The sequence below is a fragment of the Bufo bufo genome, chromosome 1 (genome assembly GCF_905171765.1).
Source record: "Bufo bufo chromosome 1, aBufBuf1.1, whole genome shotgun sequence".
In the NCBI taxonomy this organism is placed as follows: domain Eukaryota; kingdom Metazoa; phylum Chordata; class Amphibia; order Anura; family Bufonidae; genus Bufo; species Bufo bufo.
Genome location: NC_053389.1, coordinates 798837956 through 798860258, shown reverse-complemented (window position 1 = coordinate 798860258; position 22303 = coordinate 798837956). Strand labels below are relative to the sequence as shown.

The following is a 22303-nucleotide window of genomic DNA, read 5'->3' as shown; positions in this document are numbered from 1 at the left end:
GGCCCACTCCACCAACTGGACCTACTGGATCATCATCGTGATCACTTAGTACAAGTCAGTAAAATATCACCCTTTCTCACCAGGACCAAAGATGAAATCCTGTACTCATCTCCTCATGGTGTCACCTATGGTGTGGACCAAAACCTCTAATGGTGTGTGTGTACAAATAAACCATAAAAATGGTATATAGACTTATGCAACTCCCTTTCCTCTGCCCCATCTTCTACTGTTTACAAAGAAGTAGCAGAGGGAATGGAGTAACACTTGTCTGTAATCCTGCAAAAAATCTGAATGCATAAATAATGCATTTTATGGTGTTAAATGACAAGCCACACATATAGATTCCAAAAAGTTGCAAATAACCAGAGTATACCTGAGCCACAACCAGCAAAAGTTTATAGATTGCAAATCATGTATATTGGTAGTATGAACTGGGAGGTCCAAGCTATAGTATCTGCAAAGCTGAAGTCTGCATTGTAGGAGAAGACATGTCCTTAATATCATATGGGTATTCTTGGTAGTATGAACTGGGAGGTCCAAGCTATGGTATCTGCAAAGCTGAAGTCTGCATTGTAGGAGAAGATATGTCCTTGATATCATATGGGTATTCTTGGTAATATACCAAGGAGGCCAACCAACAAGGAGACAATAGATGGAGCACAGTGGTGCCTTTGATAGTTTGGGAAGTCTAAATCCATTAAAGGTAGCCATATTCTTGACCTTGTTACTAGACACAGGAGATCTGTATGGGTCACAGGTAAACTCGACGGAGGTCACTAGGGGATGTGATTGTATTACACTGAGGACAAAGCTTCTTAGATCCCTGAAATGAGAAGAAAAGATGAAGAGTGCCAGTCCTTACATTATATCAAAAATCATTTCTACAGTTGGTCATTACTGCAGCTTCCATATTGGCCTACATTATCTGTAATAGGTAGTCATTAGATGTAAAAGCTTTAGGAATAATGAAGCCTGGGATATACAGTACCATGCAAAGGTTTTGGGCGGGTGTGGAAAAAATGCTGCAAAGTAGGAATGCTTTCAAAAATAGATGCGTTAATAGTTTAAAGGGATTCTGTCACCAGGTTTCACCCCTGTCAGCTAAACATATGCTGATGTTCAGGGCCTCATCAGGATTCCTAATGTGGGCTTCTAAATGTGATCCGTAGCCTTATTTTGCTGAAAAACAGGTTTTACTAACCTGTCACTCAAAGAAATAAGGTGCCCAAGGGGATGTCAAGGGATGCAAGGTGCCGGCCGCACCCACCGCCGTTCATGCCCAGCGCCACCTTTCCAGACTTCTGCACCGCCTCCTAATCCTCTGTGCCGCCTCTCGCTCTCCCTCCATCCCCCCTCCTCCTTCTGTAAGATCTTGCGCGTGCGCACAGGGCTCTGCCTGATGCGCCCGTGCGGACTTCTCGATTTGGCTTCTTAAAGCGAAGTGCGCATGCGCCGGCACTTCGCTCAACCCAAGTATGACCTGCACTCTGGCGCCAGCCTCTCAGAGCCCTGTGCGCACGCGCAATATCTTACAGCAGGAGGAGGGGGGAGGGAGGGAGAGCGAGAGGCGGCACAGAGGATTAGGAGGCGGTGCAGAAGTCTGGAAAGGCGGCGCTGGGCACGAACGGCGGTGGGTGCGGCCGGCACCTTGCATCCCTTGACATCCCCTTGGGCACCTTATTTCTTTGAGTGACAGGTTAGTAAAACCTGTTTTTTAGCAAAATAAGGCTACGGATCACATTTAGAAGCCCACATTAGGAATCCTGATGAGGCCCTGAACATCAACATATGTTTAGCTGACAGGGGTGAAACCTGGTGACAGAATCCCTTTAAATTTATTCTGCAGCAGGACAACGACCCCAAACATACAACCAATGTCATTAAAAACTATCTACAGTGTAAAGAAGAACAATAAGTCCTGGAAGTGATGATATAGCTCCTCGAAGCCCTGGTCTCAATATCATCCAGTCTGTTTGGGATTACATGAATAGACAGAAACATTTGAACAAGTCTACATCCACTGAAGATCTGTGGTTAGTTATCCAAGATGTTTGGAACCTCCCTGTCCAGTTCATTCAAAAACTTTGTGCAAGTGTACCTAGAAGAATTGATGATATTCTGAAGGCAAAGGGTGGTCACACCAAATTTGAATTTCTATATCTATTTAGTTTAGTCACTTTAACACTTTTATTTTTCAGAACATTCTTACTTTACAGCATTTTTCCCACAGAACTGTAGTAAAGATGGAAAACAACTTACCAGTGCTCTCAACCAGCAGGCCTCACAGTGAATGTGCCAACATTGAATAGAAGCAACAGGGACAGTGTAGGCATCCTGCATGAGAAAAGATACAACATAAAGAAACTCTCTACTCAAAAACATCAGTTACTACTCAAAAAATCTGTAAGCATTGGCTTAATTGGATCTAATTTCCTTAGTCATGGCCATTGCAGGTCAAAGCTCTCAATGATGGGCAACAGTTGCCCCAAGCCAACATCTAATATTAGTGGAAAAGTGGGTTTGTTACAGTCCTACCAGGCAAATGTGACAGGTGTGGGTGTTTTTCAGTTTCTCAGTCAGCTCCTGGATCTTCTCTCGAAGAGCTTCCAAACTCTCCTGACTGAAAGTAAGAAAACAATATGACCCTTATGCGACAATTTTTGGGGGGCAATTTTTTCAAAAATTTGGAGCCTTTTTTTCCTGTACAGGGCTGAGCTTCTATAGAAGCAGGATCTGAATTTTGTCTCTTTTCCAGTCAGGCAGCTCATCTGATGGGCTCCTTATCTCTGATCTCTAACCTTTTAAGTTCTCATTATAGCTCAGTTCTGAAGGTGGCCTAAATAAATAATTAATAAAGACCAATTGAAAAAAATTTTTTTTAGCCCAAAATGAGTAAAATCCAATCATGAAAAAAAGAAAAATTCCACCCAAAGGTGTACATATGCTTTAAGTATTATATTCCTAAGGCATGATAGGCACATAGTCATAGCCAAGAGATAAATACCATATTGTATGAAGGACACTATCCAAAATGTCTAAACCCCCAAAAAGTGGTTCTATAAGTAATATAATCTGCTTATAATATCTACTATTTTAACACACGGTAGATGCCATGAATATGGCTGATGTTAGCATTTGGGGTGGTGGGTGCTTGCATTTGCTATCCTAATTATTGGACAATTAGTGCAAGACATCCTCTTAACATCTGAGTAGACCACAGTGGTTTCAAATTCTTGGGATGTCATCTCCCACGGATTTCATAGCTGTTTTATATTTTCCAGGCAATTCAACTATCCATTAATCCCTATGTTTTAACATGGATAAGATTTTGTAGGAGCGACCATAAAAATGCCAAACAAAATTTTCAAAAATCTAGTTCAGTTTCTTTATGGGTTCCTATATTTGCAATGCGTGCTCTGCTGGGCTAGACCTTTGGCTTTCTTATGACTGTGGTCCTAAATTATAACATAGCTGAAATCAAACATGCCCTGGTCAAAAATGTCTAAAGATGTCAAGGGTAGATAACTAAGAACAACTCACTTTGTATGGGAAGAAACTGTAGTCTCCTCGCTGTCAGAGTCTTCGCTGTGACTGGGGAAGCAAATTCCTGGAGATCCCCTACAACCTGTACGAAAGACAAGAAAGAACTTCATGTAAAAAGAAATAAGATGCTATTTTTATACCATTGAGGCCACCACAGGACATATTACCAAGAAGATCAATAGATAATTCCAGAAATTGCATAAAAAGTAAAAAACTCACATTTTCTGTCTACAACTGGACATTAAGGGCCCTGCTGTTTTTAGGCCCCACCATCATGTCAGACTGAATGATCCTTTCAATCTTTGGTGAGCCACTCCAACCCTCCAAGTTTTTCCAAAATGGCAGCTGCACGTGTTGCAAAGTGAAAGTATGAAGTCCCGGAATGGGAGATCACCCATAATTCCATGCAGCCAGCCAATCCACAAATAGCCATCCACTGTGATGTCACAGTCCTGTAAAAGCCTCATCCCGCGCCGTCTCCACCATTGTCCTGTGAGCTGAGTATAGGGAGAGACGTGGCAAGTGCTGATGCGCAAGGGACAATGTTGGTGGTAACTATTAATAGAAGAATATTGTAGAGGCAGAGTGCAAGGAGAGTGCACGGAGACTTATGCTGCGTCACTTTTATTTATTTATTCCTACATTTTCTAATTCCTACATCAGCTGTGAACTAAGATATGTAATTCAATACCAGTAAGATGGACGTCTTTATTATTCAGGTGCCAGCATGCCAACCAATACCATCTAGTAGTATGCACCCGTTAGGGGGGCCAGGCCTTAATAATGACCATCCTCATCTTTTTTGGGCTTTACTTCTTTCAAATCATCCTTCAAAGTCTCCATGTCCTAGAAAAGTCAGCAAGATGCAGAGAGAGGAGGAGCTGGATGCTCCTGATGACATATTCTCATCGATCATAGATCATGTGGAAAAGGAGGAAAAGTAGATGGCAGAAGAAGGGCTCCCACCTGTAGGGCAGGAGAGTGCTGGGGTTGAAGAAGTGGGTATGCCAGCATATTGTGCCACCACCTAACCAGCCAAACCCCATACCAGAAACAGCCCCTGTTTAAAGGTGCCACGTGGCCATTAACAATGAAGAGGGACTGTACAGGACTGTATGGGTCTTCATTATTAAATGAAAGGCAGCTTAGAGTGAATTGGCCGCACGGTTCTTCACTGCACCATGGCTGCAACCCGCCTGCAGCACTGCCACTCTGTGTGGCTATACCCTAAGGCAGAATGGACTGGGTATATCTGATTTATAGCGATTTGTGACAAATTAACAAATCAAATTTCTTGGCTAACTTCGGTGAATCTGCTAAATCGAATTTTTCAAAACTTTGCTCATCTCTAGTTCTTCCCCACATTAAACACTCCCAGAGATTATGGTCAGTTTCATAGGAAACAACTCTGCATCTTGAGACATGAGGTTTCAGGTTTGGGAAGAAATCAGAAAAAAGAATATTCAAATGGTGCCCTACTCTAGTAAAATTAACTTCTGTTTTTTAAAGCAGAAGTAAAAACTTTGCCCTTGAGAGGTACAAGCCAGTACAACCACAGTCTTAATGGCTAAATGTCCTGTATAGTTATTACTCCACAGATAGCAGAAACAAAAATTCTCCTTGGGCCAGGAGAACCTTTCACCCTCATATACATTGCTTGCAACATCTCTGGTATTTTTCACGTCACATAAGTAGAGATGATCATTAGAAATTTACTCAGCTGTGTCCATCACATGAACAGATTCCAAAATGTCTAAAGATCTTTTTGGGTGAAGGTGTTAACTTTCAATTTTTAAAACACATTGTTTATGCTTTTAAGGCCAGAGTCTTCATACTCATCACAGATCTTGCTCACCTGTTCCATGGGAAGATACTTTCTCAGGGCTCCGAATCTCATCATCCCAGCGGTTTTCCTCTGTGGCATCGCAGTCTGCTGGAACCACTCTCAAAGGCTGCAACAAGACAGAAAACAATTAGCGACTAAAATACACTTTTAGATCAGGGTCACATAAGGATGTTCAACCACATATTTGCCTTCAAAGCCTCTAACAAAGTGGGTGATACAATTAAGTTGACCGAATAGTAGCTTGTGGTCAGATCAATGACATGACCAATTTTTTTAAATTATACATAAAACATAGGTTTTATAGTCCACCACCTTGCTGTTTATACCTCTCAAATTTATATCTAAAAATGTAATTGATTTATTCATACCCACTGTTGGCTGTAGGTTTCTTGAAGTGGTTTGGAACCCATCTTTGGTCTGAATGACAGTGGGACCCGTGTCATGAGGACCAAACATTTTTTTGACCATCTTATTTTGTTCAACAATGAGGTGACAATGATGTCCTAGTAGCTTTAGCCATAAAAGGTTTCCAAGGAATCTTCATTGATGACCTTCGCATAGATCATCAAAGTGTACTAGACATCTGACCTCAATAACCCCAGGTAACCACAAAACCAAGTAGTCATGGCACTTGCTAGAACACTTGGGGCCTTTCAGTGCTTCCCAAAAAATGCCATATCCTTAGATGATTGGTTCTGCAGCTCAGACCCATCTTCATGACACATTTACCATATCAAGACATTTGTCAATCATATGATAAGGAGGTTCTCCAACCTCCACTTTAACAGCGTTTGGGAACTTTCTTTCACAAATACACTTGTTAATGATTTGTGCCTGGTATTGCAGCTCATTAATGTGTATGGTGCTAAGCTGTAATACCCAACCTGAGGACAAGTGGGGCAATGCTTTTGGGGAATTTTTATTTTTTCAGAAACCTATACAGCACATTTAATACAAGGAATCAGAGGGTTGGTATGTTTTTGTTTTTTTTTCTGGAAAAAAGAGTAAATGATATCCAATGATGTGATACCTGATTAAAATTATATATAAAAATTAATTTCTGCACTCACCTCCTCAACATTCAGCCGAGCTCTCTTACACCTCCCAGCCCTTGCTGTATATGAATAAGGGAATACAGGATCTACATAAATTATCTTTAGAATAATCATCCATGAATCATTTGCTACAATTATGTATATGCATCATCAACATGCCGTACTCATAAATCTGTGCAGTAATCTGCAGTATTCTTTATGTAATACAGTCTGTCAGAAACCTTCTATCCTGCAAAAATGGTTCTTTACTGTACGAGCTGTAGCTGTTTAAGGCCCACTGGAATTTGGAAAAACATCTAGAATCCGTGTGTACATGTATGTGCTCTCCATGGAGAGAAGTGAGTAAGCCACCTCTGGCTCGGGGTTATCTTTCCTAAGAACAAAAAGAATGGGCATGTTGAAAATCAACAGACCACTATTTCTTCCCTCTGATGGAATATCGTAAGTATGTGTCCAAACGATTAAACAATTGTCAGCCAAACCTGCCAGTTTTGGTGGAAACAGCCAGTAATATAAATTGTATGGTGGTTGCCCAACTCAATGACAGAAAAAAAGATCAGTCTATTGGATGTTAACACATCTCTTTGATCTTTTCGTTTTCAAAGAAGATAAGTCACAAACAGAGGACGAAATAACACAAAGATCCAAAAATGGATTGCTATGAAGACCGATCTTACCTCCCAAGCGCTCTTCTCTGTTCCACCTGATCTGCTGAAAAACCTGGGGATATTAAAAGGGAGGTGATAAAAATTATATATAACATACATACAGGGAGTGCAGAATTATTAGGCAAGTTGTATTTTTGAGGATTAATTTTATTATTGAACAACAACCATGTTCTCAATGAACCCAAAAAACTCATTAATATCAAAGCTGAATATTTTTGGAAGTAGTTTTTAGTTTGTTTTTAGTTTTAGCTATTTTAGGGGGATATCTGTGTGTGCAGGTGACTATTACTGTGCATAATTATTAGGCAACTTAACAAAAAACAAATATATACCCATTTCAATTATTTATTTTTACCAGTGAAACCAATATAACATCTCAACATTCACAAATATACATTTCTGACATTCAAAAACAAAACAAAAACAAATCAGTGACCAATATAGCCACCTTTCTTTGCAAGGACACTCAAAAGCCTGCCATCCATGGATTCTGTCAGTGTTTTGATCTGTTCACCATCAACATTGCGTGCAGCAGCAACCACAGCCTCCCAGACACTGTTCAGAGAGGTGTACTGTTTTCCCTCCTTGTAAATCTCACATTTGATGATGGACCACAGGTTCTCAATGGGGTTCAGATCAGGTGAACAAGGAGGCCATGTCATTAGATTTTCTTCTTTTATACCCTTTCTTGCCAGCCACGCTGTGGAGTACTTGGACGCGTGTGATGGAGCATTGTCCTCCATGAAAATCATGTTTTTCTTGAAGGATGCAGACTTCTTCCTGTACCACTGCTTGAAGAAGGTGTCTTCCAGAAACTGGCAGTAGGACTGGGAGTTGAGCTTGACTCCATCCTCAACCCGAAAAGGCCCCACAAGCTCATCTTTGATGATACCAGCCCAAACCAGTACTCCACCTCCACCTTGCTGGCGTCTGAGTCGGACTGGAGCTCTCTGCCCTTTACCAATCCAGCCACGGGCCCATCCATCTGGCCCATCAAGACTCACTCTCATTTCATCAGTCCATAAAACCTTCGAAAAATCAGTCTTGACGTTTCAGCTTGTGTGTCTTGTTCAGTGGTGGTCGTCTTTCAGCCTTTCTTACCTTGGCCATGTCTCTGAGTATTGCACACCTTGTGCTTTTGGGCACTCCAGTGATGTTGCAGCTCTGAAATATGGCCAAACTGGTGGCAAGTGGCATCTTGGCAGCTGCACGCTTGACTTTTCTCAGTTCATGGGCAGTTATTTTGCGCCTTGGTTTTTCCACACGCTTCTTGCGACCCTGTTGACTATTTTGAATGAAACGCTTGATTGTTCGATGATCACGCTTCAGAAGCTTTGCAATTTTAAGAGTGCTGCATCCCTCTGCAAGATATCTCACTATTTTTGACTTTTCTGAGCCTGTCAAGTCCTTATTTTGATCCATTTTGCCAAAGGAAAGGAAGTTGCCTAATAATTATGCACACCTAATATAAGGTGTTGATGTCATTAGACCACAACCCTTCTCATTACAAAGATGCACATCACCTAATATGCTTAATTGGTAGTAGGCTTTCGAGCCTATACAGCTTGGAGTAAGACAACATGCATAAAGAGGATGATGTGGTCAAAATACTCATTTGCTTAATAATTCTGCACGCAGTGTATGTTTGACGCAAAATGGTGATCCAAGGTACATAGTTGGCCATATATAGTATACTCACTACGGGACTGTAGACAACCCAACTGGCTATTGTCTCCTTTTAGAAGATATGAAGTTTGAACAGGGTGGATAGATTGTATTTTACCATGTCCTATGTGTCTCCATGAGATTGAACTCGCATGACTATAACATGTACCCTTGGCTGGGCCAACATGAATGTTTATGTTGAAGTCAAGCAAGATATTGGCCAAACTATGACTCAGCGATAGATACTGTGCTTTATGTCTATAGACACCTGTTTGGGTCTTCACATAGTTGTCAACTACCATAGAAGATATCACTCATGCCAGTAATCGCTGGTGTACTTTGGGCCCACCAGAGGAAATTATCCTGAGGGCTAACCTTTTTTTAAATTATTGTACACACCTAAAAAGAACGAACTAGGCAATAGGAAGCCCCAGCAGCAAATAACTTTCTCAAACTTTCAGCTTTAGACAAATGGTAGATATGGGACCTAATGGGTTTTCCTATCAAATGTGATTAAAATAGATGTGAATTCAGTCTTAGCTATTGCACCTAATGGGTCAGAACCAAGACTGACCTGACAATTGACCTCAATCTATAATTAACAGAGGGTTCTGTAATGGAGTTTGACTGACCTGTTGCCTGTCCAGCTTCTGTCCATCTTCTGAGATAATTAATGGTGAGTCACTGCGAGTGTCTTGTCCTTGTTGTGGAGACTACATGAAAAATATGGATGGAAGGACATTTATGCGAAGAGTTTGCCAAAAGTTCAAAAACTATTTGATTAGAAAGTTCTTGGAATTATTATTGGCCCCACCTGTGTGAAATTGTTGGATGATTCAGGCGTGCTGTCAAGTTCACTGTAAAGTGTTACAGAAAAAAAAATTGTTACAAAAAAGTTAAGAAACAACCCATGTCAGAGTGGGACTTCAAATTTCCCCTTTACGTGGTGTCAACATTTTTAATACCACTGGCTTAATACCATCAGAAGAACTAGTAAAGATCCCTCACGATCCCTTTTGAAACCCCCTATACTATACTGAGAGGTTGGTGGAAGTCATTTGATGACATCCATTTCTCAGATAGAAAAGAATGGACAAAGCTTCTCATATACAGTAATTCATTTTATACTACTTATGAACTGTTGTGGCCAAGCACATAGCATCAAGTCTGGCCAAACATGATGATTATGGAGGAATTGGCCATTGCTCTAAGGTGTATGGAGGCCGACCAACAATCCTGCCATTTGATCAAGCCAAATGTGTTTATAGGGACCTGTCAGAGATACCTGTCGCTCATAGTATCAAAAACACAGTTCTTTGAATACCTTACATATGGAAACAGGAGCATAGATGAGACCCCTTATAGGCTAACTGGAGACCACCTTAGGTTTCTTTGTTGAAAGAGTTGTAGGCTTTACCTGTCAGAGAGATGAGCCAGATGTTCCATTTCATGTTGTAGATGATGTGAGAGCTCCTCTTTCTGGAGATGTTTATGACACAGAGGACACAACAGAGGTAATGATAGGGGACTCTTTTTATCTGTAAGGAACGTATATAAAGTGATTATAATATTAAAGGGGTTGTCCGATTTCCAAAACAATTTTAATTATAGCCCTGAGAGTGATTAGCATAATGAAAAAATCTACTCACCTATTCACTGGTGCTTCGTTCCATCAGCACGTACACTACTGCAGCCATTCACTGGCCTCAGTAGTTATGTGCTGCTTGGAGACATGTCAGGGCTATAACTGAGATCGCTTTGAATGGTAGGACAGTAGGAAGGAAGGAAGGAACGAGGGAAAGATGGACATGGAACTGTTCTTGAAAAGAGGAAGAGGTGGAAGGAAGGATAGATAGTTCTTCGATACAAAGATAGATAATAAATAGATAGATAATGATAGATTAGATAGATAGAAGGATTTGTACATGATAATGTTCTTGAAAAGAGAGTGGATGGAATATTTGTATAGTAAAATGTTTTTGAAAGAAGGAAGAATGAAAGTCATATTTGTACATGGAACATTTTAAAGATGGAAAAAGGAAGGAAGAAAGAATATTTGTACACAGAAATGGAGGGAGGAAGGAAAGAAATCATACACGTGCTTTTTTAGATCGATAGAAAGATAGACAGGCAGATAAATATATAGATATACAGACAGATAGATAGATTAATAGATACTGTAGATAGATACGATAGATAGATAGATTAAAAGATACTGTAGATAGATACGATAGATAGATAGATAGATAGATAGATCAAGCTTAAAGAGATCTTAATAATATATTTTACACAATGGCAGAAATGGCTGATCTGAAAAAGTATAGCCACCTTAAGCAAAAAGAAGATAACTCCAACACTTGATTTGATGAGGAGTGCAGAGCTGTACGGAAGACCTTGAGATCGGCCTCAAATAAAAAGCATAGAGATCCCAACAACACCAACCTGTGGGAAGTCTACGACACAACGCAGAGGCAATACAAAACCCTCCTCAAAAGGAAAAGCAAGAATATACCTCAACCAAACTTACAAAGTTTCAAGATGCCCTCCAAGATAACTCCTCCTGGGAACTATGGAACCACCTGGGCACAAATGAGAAGAAAAACAACCTCCATATTCAGAACAGCAACATCTGGCTCCAGTATTTCAGAGACCTCTACAGAGACATCCCAAAAGAAGAACGTAACCCAGACCAAGAACAAATAAGGTCAAAACTGAAGAGCATGGAAGAGATACTAAAAGATTTCCAAAACCCGCTAACCCATAACACTGCAGAAGATATCATAGAGAATATCAACCATAAGAGATAAGAAAGCCAGCGGCACAGATGGCATCCCACCCAAAATGATTAAGTACAGTCCACCAGCAATACAGGCAGCCATAGCAAAACTATACAACATTGTGCTACTTCCCCCAAACCTGGAACCAAGGTGTCATAACCCCAATACACAAGAGCGGGGACAGGTATGACCCGGCCAACTACCGACGGATATGTGTCAGCAGCAATCTGGGGAAACTATTTAACAGTATCCTGAACCAGAGAATCCTCGGCTTCCTCACCCAGCACAATGTACTCAGTAAAAGTCAAGCAGGGTTAATGCCAAAACACTGCACCACAGACCACATCTACACCCTGCACCGCCTCATCCAGAGCCATTTTCACAACACAAAGCAGGGAAAGATATACACTTGTTTCGTGGACTTCAAAAAGGCCTTTGACTCTGTGTGGCACTCAGGATTGCTACTGAGCTGGCAACGGCTCTGGAGTCCTCCTCAACACTAGGTCATATCCTCCATGACATTGAGGTGAAATTTCTCCTGTATGCGGATGACCTTCTCCTACTATCACCAACTGAGAAAGGTCTCCAAGACCAGCTAGTCATTCTGGAGAAATACAGCACCACATGGGCCCTTCCCATCAATTTAAAAAAGACCAACACTATGGTGTTCCAGAGAAGGAAAACAAAGTCAGGCAGGGCCCCTACCTTTACGCTACACAACCGCCCTCTTACAGCCACCAACAGGTACACCTACCTGGGCCTGATAATTGACTAAACTAGGAGCAAATCAGCCATTGAGGAGCTGAAAAACAAAGCATGCAAGACCTTCTACAAAATCAGAAGACGACTGTTCTACCTCAAATCACCCGTGAGGGTCTGGCTTAAAATCTTTGACTCCATCATTGCACCAATCCTCCTGTATGGCAGTGTAGTCTGGAGCCCTCCCACGTACCCCGACTGGTCAAGATGGGATTCCAGCCCAACAGAAATATTACACCTGGAATTCTGCAAGCATCTCCTCCTTTTTTTTTTTTTTTTTTCAGTATTTTTTTTTTATTGTCAAATTTTCCAACAAAAATCATATACAACCTCAGACCGTCCAAAAGGTCCGAATTACAATAAACAGCCTTATAATGACATTTTATCCCTTGTACCCCCCCCCCCACCCAATTGAAAGGAGGAAGGGCGAGAGAGGGGAAGGGAAAAGGAGAAAAAATAAAAATAAAAACTAAACACCATGGCCCTGGTTCAGCCATTTCTTCCATATTTTTTCTGTTTTTTTAAACCTATCTTCATATCGCTCAGAGGCTCTTTCTAATTTAATCAGATTAAGAACCGCTTCCTGCCACTGTCCCGATGTGGGAGGATCTTTATTGACCCACTTCCTTAATATAAGCAATCTAGCCTGAAATAGTACTTTATTCAAGACCGATTGTATTGCTTTATTTAGTTTAAGGTGTGCTGTAGCCCCTAAAATACAAACTAAAGGGTCATCCACCACTCGAATACCCAAAAATACTGATGTGATCTCTACAATCTCTTTCCAATATCTTATCAGTTTGGGACATCTCCAAAAACAATGTATAAGATCTGCCCCCTCCCCCCCACATTTTGGGCACTTATCCGAAGTTCTAACCCCCATTTTTAACACCCAAGGAGTTCGATGTAGCCCATGAACTATAAAGAATTGTGAAATTTTATGTGAGGCCCTTTCTGATACCTTAATATAACTTCTAAGGGCATCTTTCCATTTTTCTTCAGTGAAGTCTGGGATCTCCATTTCCCACTTTCCTCTAGCTAATAATGTTGTTCGTTCTTTTTTTGCCTCCATCAGTATCCCATATCTTTTTGTCGTAATTCCTTTTTTTCCCTCACAATTACTAAATTTATATATTCTATTTGATTCTTCTTTTCTATATTTGTTTGAATAAACTGATGACTTAACGGCATTTTTAAGCTGTAAGTATTTATAGCTATCCTTTTGGGAGATACCAGACTCCTTTACCAAGGTAGGGAAGTCCTTCAATTTATCTCTCTCAAATACTTGAGCTAAGTATTTTATTCCTTTTTTATCCCACTCTATCGGAGCACCTCTAACAGTGCCTGTCGAGGGGAGCTGGGCAGATCCCCTCTACACTTTACAATCCAGAAGAGGGCGCTATCATTCTGGGGCCATCTACATGATAGTAGTGAAGGCTCCCATCACCATAAAGCCTTGCTACACCAAGGGATCCCAGACAAGGCAAAACCCCCAAATCAACTTACTGAAACCCAGCCCGACCAGAAAATCACCCCACACCACCTCACAAAAACCGTGATCAGGAACACAGTAAACAAGAGACAAGAGGAATACGTCAGTGAATGGAAGAAGGAGGTGAGAGCATCCGAGAAGCTGACGGTGTACCAGAGCCTGCAGAGAGACTACAAACTGGCCCAATATCTGGAGAAACTAGGGAACCCCAGAGACTCGAAAAATCCTGAGCCGCTACAGACTGAGCCCCCACAGCCTGGCCATAGAATCTGGACGGCATCGACAGAGCTACATGCCCATTGCCTAGAGAAAGCAGACTGTGCCCGCAGTGCCACCTGGAGGCGGTGGAGGATGAGGCCCACTTCCTAATATACTGTCCCAAATACTCAGTAGTGAGGGACATCCACTTTAGGAGACTCTCTGATCTACTCCCAGACTTCAGCTCCATGGAGGAGGAAGAGAAGCTGCCCATCCTGCTGGGAGAGGATGAGAACACTGTGGACATAGCAGCACAATATATCAGTGCCTGCCACAGACTGAGAGGAGCCTGATTTGCCATGGACTCCGATACCCTGACCCGGGGTGTGTCCGCACCCCTTCCCTCCCCTGTCATGATATGCCACGGACTCCTATACACCAACTCCGGGTGTGTCCCCATTTCTCAACCCTCTATTGCCACTTTGGCAATACTAATGTATAATTTAGACCTGCCAATAAAGCTTTTTTGATTTAATTTGATTTGAGACAGATAGATATGAGATGGATAGATAGATAGATAGATAGATAGATAGATAGATAGATACCGATTATAATTAATACGCCTCATTTTTGATGGGACTCAAAATATTTTTATTCACAATAGGGGTACATTCACACAACCGTATGTGTTTTGCGGTCCGCAAATTGTGGATCTGCAAAACATGGATACCTGCTGTGTGATAGAAATGCCTATTGTTGTCGCAATTGCGGACAAGAATAGGACATGTTCTATTTTCTTTTGCGGGGCCGCAGAACGGAAGTACAGATGTACACGGTCTGCTGTCCACATCTTTTGCGCCCCCATTGAAATGAATGGGTCCTCATCTGACCTGCAAAATTGCGGAACGGATGCGGACCCATAAATACTGTAGTGTGAATATACCCTAATGAGGATGGCCTGGACATGCTCTCCTCATGTGTCTGTGATGACTCCTAACATCCGATACCCTGGCTCAGTCCTTGCTCGATGGCTGTGGGCCGGGGACAAGGACCATAGAGAAAGGCAGAAAATGCACCAACAAAGAAATACTAATTGTTTGTGAAAATAGAAACATTCCTAAACACTTGGTGGGAAGGGGCCGGAGCGAATGGCATATGGTCCTGGCCGGGTAAGGTCATGTGTCATCATTGTGTGGTAGGCTGGTGTGACAATGCAGACACCAGGAGAATAGGAGAGGGCCACTCTCTTCTACTGCATGAGAAAGGCCCCTCTATTTCCATAGTGTCCAGGAAGTACAATAGAGAGTGTGAGAGATAAACTCCGGGTAAATGTTCCATGTACAATGGGTTAAGGGTCTCTGTGTGAGGCCAGGGCTATTGTCATGGAGGACAGGCTGAGTAATGAGGTGTCAGCCACACACACTGATTCAGCCTCAATTGCTCATTTTCCGCCTAGCTGGACGCTGTATTCACAGAAGCCCCTAACACCCTGTTTATACCCCCCGCCCCCTCCTCCCCGCTATTAGTGTCAGCAGCAATTAGCACTGCATGGGGGGTATGACCTCTCCTGACACCGGACCCCAACCCTGAATACATTCACTGCTATTGTCCAAACACAGTGCAGACTATCTACAGTATCTATTATCTATCTATCTATCTATCTATCTATCTATCTATCTATCTATCTATCTATCTATCTATCTATCTATTATCATATATCTATCTATCTATCTATATATCTATCTATCTATCTATCTATCTATCTATCTATCTATCTATCTATCTATCTATCTAGGGGCATACATTTCCTTCAGCTTCTTCACATTGCCTGTAACACAACATGATGGATAGAACAGTAATTCATGTTCTTGATTGGTAACAGAAATATCTTCAAGGCAGATCTATCTATCTATCTATCTATCTATCTATCTATCTATCTATCTATCTATCTATCTATCTATCTATTATCATATATCTATCTATGTTATAACCCACTGTTTTTAAAGTAGTAACACATTGGATCACCATCCAGTTGACCAATTAATAAATAGTGTATTTTCCATATATGAGTGCCAATCCTATATTTTAATATAGACTAAACTAAACATTTGAGGGGTGTATCAAAATTGGATTAGAGCACCTACCCTGAGAAGGCGAAGGTGAGCGAATCTCTCTATCTACCAGATCAATCTATCTATCTATCTATCTATCTATCTATCTATCTATCTAATATCTATCTATCTGTCTTTTATCTATCTATCTATTATCATATATCTATCTTCTATCTATCTATCTAGAAAAAGAAAATATAATGGGCAGCACAGCAGTAATTGTGTAGATGTGGAGTGCCAGCGGCTGAAGAAGTGATCCAACAACTTACAAAAATTTAAAAAATGAACTCCTCGGCACTTCTAGTGATCTGGTGAATAAACTCACAATTTTCTTTTGGAAGTGCCATGGAGTTAATTTTTTAAAACTTTTTTTAATCTATCTATGCATTTATCTATTCATCTATCTACCCCCTGTTAGGACCTCTTCTTTGGCACCATCATGTGGCCCAGTTTCTGGATTATGGCAATAGTTTGTGTTTTAATTCTTTTTGATGGTTTCATTGATCTGACCCGTGGCTGCAAACATAAAGTGAACTCTGAGATGGTCAGGATATCTAGATGATGGCCCTACAGAATAATTTCTTTTTCAGGGCATTAGATACCAAAGTAAAATGATAGATATGAGATAAATAGATATGGGATAGATAGATAGATAGATAAATAGATAGATAGATAGGAGAAAGGTAGATAGATAGATAGATAGATAGATAGATAGATAGATAGGAGAAAGGTAGATAGATAGATAGATAGATAGATAGATAGATAGATAGGAGAAAGGTAGATAGATAGATAGATAGGAGATAGATAGATAGATAGATAGATAGATAATAGATAGATATGAGATAGATAATAGATAGATATGAGATAGATAATAGATATTCTACAGGCAGTGCTTGCAGGTGTGTGTAATTATCACAGCTATTGACCCTCTGTTTCCTGCAGGCGGTCATTCTCTGTGCATTAAATCTCCATGAGAAAGGGAGGGGTGTGCAGTAGCTGTATGCAGGGAGGGGATCGGGGAACAGTCCAGTTCTGGGCAGACCTGACCACCCCTCCCCCAAACGCCCAATATTTATTTTTCTACTTTATCCCCCTTCTCACTTTCTCCTCAGCCCTGTCTTTTTCCTCTCCTTTTCATGGCATCTCCTAATCTCTCCCTGTCCTTTGTCCCCTCTCTCCTGGGAGCCTTTGTGCAGCATCTGGCCAACTGGTGACTTCTTATCCCTTTCCCCTCCCAATATATCGATAGAGACCCCTCTGCTTTCTGCCCTCTCCCCAGTGACACTGAATACATTCAACACATTAACAAAGCATTCATTAAGAAGTGCTCAGTGGTTAAGCTCCCACCGCCCGCACTTTTCTCAGTCCTAACATGTGTGCTGGCTGTGATACAATGTAGCTACACATACTGAGAGCTAGATAGATAGATATAAGATAGATGGATAGATAGATATATAGATAAATGAATAGATAGATAGATAGATAGATAGATAATCTAAATGTTGATTTCACCGTAGATTGCTAATAGATAAATGATGAAACTGTCTACAAAATGTCTCAGGATCTCTACACCACTTTTTTCTGAACTGTCTATTTACGTTGCCCACTGGGTCTTGGAGCCTGCTACAAACAATTTATGGTGGATAAGGTATAGAAGTTTCACATTTCATCATCTTGACAAATTCTTTCTCTTACCTCTCTTGTGAGAACTTGTCCTTGGTTTTGGGGAGCTCCTGTGAGATGTTGGTGGCATCACTGGTCCTGATATATGAGAAGTTTCCAGTCCTGTCTCCATTGGAAGGTAATGTATCTGTGGAGACTCTGTGTCTCCCTTCAGCCTTTTAGGGTTTAGAAACCCAGCTTGAAGTCTTTCCATACTTTCAGGAAGGCGAAAAGCAGCAAAGGGGTGCAGAGCACTGTATCCCAAAACCCCTACACTTCCGCGGTCTAGACGTGGGTGTCCGTATTGATGAGAAAGAGAAAGAAGCTGAGGGGCACAGGCAGAATTTAAATGTTCTTGTGGTGGGTATAGTAGCGGGTATGCCGGGCTCAGATAAGTCATCTGCGGGGGTTTGTCCATACCCATCGATACTGTATAGTGTGGTGGCTGCTGTGCCATCCCGAGTGCGCCTTCTGCAGAGGTGGCCATCACCAGGAGTGCTTGAGATGTCAGTGAGTTAATCAAGCCTTGGGTGCTCTCCATTGCAAAACTCTTAAGAATCCTGGCAAACAAAGAAACATTTATAAATTTCTTGGATGAGAATCCCTCAAGGGTCCAAAATGTTACAAATCACAAGGAAAACTCATAATTTTTTAAAATTCTCTTCTAAGGCAGTTTCCGTCCTTCTCATAGTTTTGGTGTTCCTTACCTTACACAGGGAGATTTCATTCGACAGCTGGATAGCGCTAGCATTCAGCAGATCAGACTACCCATAGGCACCCTTTAGGCCAAATGATGTGGCCTTCACTAAAGCAAATTGCGATCCCCTTAGCACCCTCTTTCATCCCAACTGTGGACACCAAATTGGGAGGATCACAAACCAATTTACATTTCTGCAGCAATTATCAAACCTATGGAAGCCTGCCCTCAACCAACCCTACCACATCATCTGGGAGGTCCAATTTAGAACAATGAAAATTATACATTTCTTTCTTTTTAACTACTTTTGATCATGTCTAATTTTGCTTTAAATTATGTAAAGAAGATGATTCTTCATTTATTTTTTTTAAGGAATTGGTTTCATCTAAATTGTCAAGATCTCTAGGTTCTAAGGCACCTGACACCATCACACAATCACCACCAAGTACGGTAGTGTATGAGTGTTCGTCTCCTGTTCCTGTGACATGGTGTAAACGGAGTCCAATAGGTCGGCACTGCTGGTTAGGTAGTTTGTGGTGCTCGCGTCCTAGGATTGGCATCCCACAAAACAAGAACAAAAAGGACTGGCACTCACTGAAGTCGTCTGCAACAATAACAAGAGATTTGCAGACGACTTCAGTGAGTGCCGGTCCATGGTGTAAACATAGTCTAGCTGAGGTTGAATTTAAAGGGATTGTTCAGAATAAGAGAAACAAGGCTACTATCATTAAAACAAATAGCACTAAACCTGTCTACAGGTAGTATGGGGTATTACAGATTAGTGTTGATCGTGAATATTCTAATCACAAATTTTTATTGCGAATATCGGCACTTCGAGAATTCGCAAATATCTAGAATATAGTGCTATAACTTTGTAATTGCGAATATTCTACATTTTATTTCATCAGTACTCATGATCCCTCACTGCTTCTTGCTTGTGGGCCAATGAGAAGGCTGCAATATCTTTGACTTTAGGAGTAGTGTTGATCGCGAATTTTCGTATTGCAAATTTTTATCTCAAATTTTTTATTGCGAATTTTCCGATTGCCGATTTTTGCAATCAAGAAAATAATGACTGGATATCACGAATTTGCGAATTTGCGAATATATGATTAATATTTGCCCAAATATTTGCGAAATATCGCAAATTCGAATATTGCCCCTGCCGCTCATCACTGTTACAGATAGACCCCAATAGAGCCGAGCTGTAATACTATATACAACCCATGGACAGAGGTGGTGCTGTTTTGGAAATAAAGAGCAGCCATCTTTTTCTAATGCTGGACAACCCCTTTAAGGACATTCCTCAAGAATGTTTTATGAGAGATCTTGGAGCAATTTTGTCCATCGCGTTCCTTTTGGGATAATTTGCTCCATCTCCAAATTTTCAGAACTTCATCATCACTAGACTATTACCAAAACAATACATTTCTTTCTCCATAACCGCTTTTGACTAGACTATAACAGAAATGGTAAATTTCTTTAACTACTTTTGATCATGGTCTTGTTGTATAACCCAATTTTTCTTTAACTTATGAAAAGAAGACCAGCACTCCTTTATGGTTTTGATAGAATTCATGGTCCATCAAAAATGCCAAGATCTTGAAGTCTTAAAGGGAACCTGTCCCCGGGATTTTGGGTATAAAGCTGAGGATATGGGTTGCTAGATGGCCACTAGCACAGCCGCAATACCCAGTCCCCATAGCTCTGTGTGCTTTTATTGTGTATAAAACCCGATTTGATACATATGCAAATTAACCTGAGATGAGTCAGAGCTTGAAAATATGACTCTTCTCTGGTCACACAAGTAAGATATGACTCTTTTATGTTAATTTGCATATGTATAAAATCTTTTTTTTTACACAATAAAAGCACAGAGAGCTATGGGGACTGGGTATTGCGGATGTGCTAGTGGCAATCTAGCAACCCATGTCCTCAGCTCTATACCCAAAATCCAGGTGACAGGTTCCCTTTAAGGTACCCGACACCATCACACAACTGCTACCAACTACTGTCCTGTATGAGAGTTGGTCTCATGTTCCAATTGTAGACATGGTGTAGACAAAATCAAGCTGAGGTCATATCTAAGATTATTCCTCAAGAATGTTTTGTGAGGGATCTTGGAGCAATTTTATCTGTCTGGTTCCAATTGGAAAGATTTGCTACATCTCCAAAATTTCTATACTTCATTGTCATCAATTTCTTTTGTTAAATCCCAGAGCATTACATATTGGTTCATAATAATGTCCTGATTTCAACATCTTTTTCCTTGTCTCTTCTGGGTATTCTTTTAAATATGGCATTTTCAGTCAGTCATCAATGAGTATAGTAAGCTTCCCAAAATGAACATTGTTCCTAATGAACTACCGAAAACACACCATACCATATCTGAGGTCAGGGTGTTGCATCATGGGTGGCACACATACAGATGCGTTCGTACCTCATTTCCATGTATTTCACACCACTGTTTGATTGTGATGACAACCTCGCACTATTATATGTATTGAAACCTGGTGATGAAGAGTCAGCAATCTCCAGTGGAAGATGAGGTCATAGTGCTGAGAGTGAAAGCTGCTTAACTAAGCAACAGGATGCCCCCGCACTGCTACTAATGAGGAGAAGACACCTAACTGAATGTCACTGTAATCTCTAGGGATAGTGTGCTGCTCAGCTGCGGTATCTAAGCTTATTGTGGTCGATATTGTCTGCTGAGCTGCGTATCTGTACGGTGGTGCTTCCTTACTATGCTTTTGCATGGTATTGTATTGTACTGTATTACTTTATGCCATGTATGTTGTGTTGATCTATTATTTATATGCTGTGTCATGTTAAATTCCCTTTTGTACAGTACACGCAGGGCGGCCTTGGATGTGGCGTGTCCGGTTAGTTAGGGTCATGCCCGTCAATATGGCTTTGGGGAGTGTGATTCCCAAAGGCTATTATGGATAAGGGAAGGGTTGCATGATGACAGCTTTAGTGACCAGCGTGGGGACGCTTAAGCGTGAAACCCCACATGGGCTGATACTAGGTTATTTAGGGTATGCTTTTTTTCCCGCCAAGAGAATGACATTAAAGGGTGTTGTCGGGGTGAGGATGACCATCCTGATGTGGCTGGATAAAGCTGGAGCCTGCAGCTAGTGCTGAGCTAGGCCTAATACAATTGCCAGAAGAATATGCATTGTGAATGCAGTGTATAAACCTCTCAAAGCAAAGTGATAGCTATTTCCTTACTGACCTGCCAGTCCATCGCAGCCCGTTTTCTGCTGGACATTTATAAGACATGGTCCTCTCACTAAATCTGAGATGTTGAGCTGTGCACTTGTTGTACTGCTCATTCTCAGAGGGACTGGTATCAGACCGTGTTTGATGTCCTATAAATTTCCAACCTGTCTGGTGATTCTCCTTCCAGTACGGTCTTCATTTGTCTGAAATTACATTTTTTTTGTGATACTGTCTGCTTAGCTGGTTATCTAAGACTTCAATGTGAGATATCTGCTGAGCTGGTTATCTAACCCTATCATATGTGATAGTATCTGTTTACATAGTAACATAGTAACATAGTATATAAGGCCGAAAAAAGACATTTGTCCATCCAGTTCAGCCTGTTATCCTGCAAGTTGATCCAGAGGAAGGCAAAAAAAACTGTGAGGTAGAAGACAATGTTCCCCACTTAAGGAGGGAAAATTTCCTTCCTGATTCCAATCAGGCATCAGAATAACTCCCTGGATCAACGACCCATCTCTAGTAGTTATAGACTGTAATATTATTACACTCCAGAAATACATCAATGCCCCTCTTGAACTCTTTTAGTGAACTCACCATCACCACCT

General features: G+C 41.1%; 1 protein-coding gene across 1 annotated transcript; it reads right to left on the bottom strand.

Annotated features, from left to right (window-relative positions):
• Window positions 1-751: 751 nt before the first annotated feature.
• LOC120987254 (E3 ubiquitin-protein ligase Rnf220-like) lies at window positions 752-18317 on the bottom strand. The gene is made up of 12 exons (XM_040415844.1): window positions 17810-18317; window positions 10195-10315; window positions 9592-9634; window positions 9410-9490; window positions 7122-7164; window positions 6460-6503; window positions 5762-5777; window positions 5399-5473; window positions 3541-3625; window positions 2536-2620; window positions 2260-2334; window positions 752-823 (listed from the first exon to the last, which is right to left on the bottom strand). Exons 1-12 carry the CDS (start codon window positions 18315-18317, stop codon window positions 752-754), a joined length of 1248 nt encoding a protein of 415 aa, XP_040271778.1.
• Between the last annotated feature and the right edge of the window lie 3986 nt (window positions 18318-22303).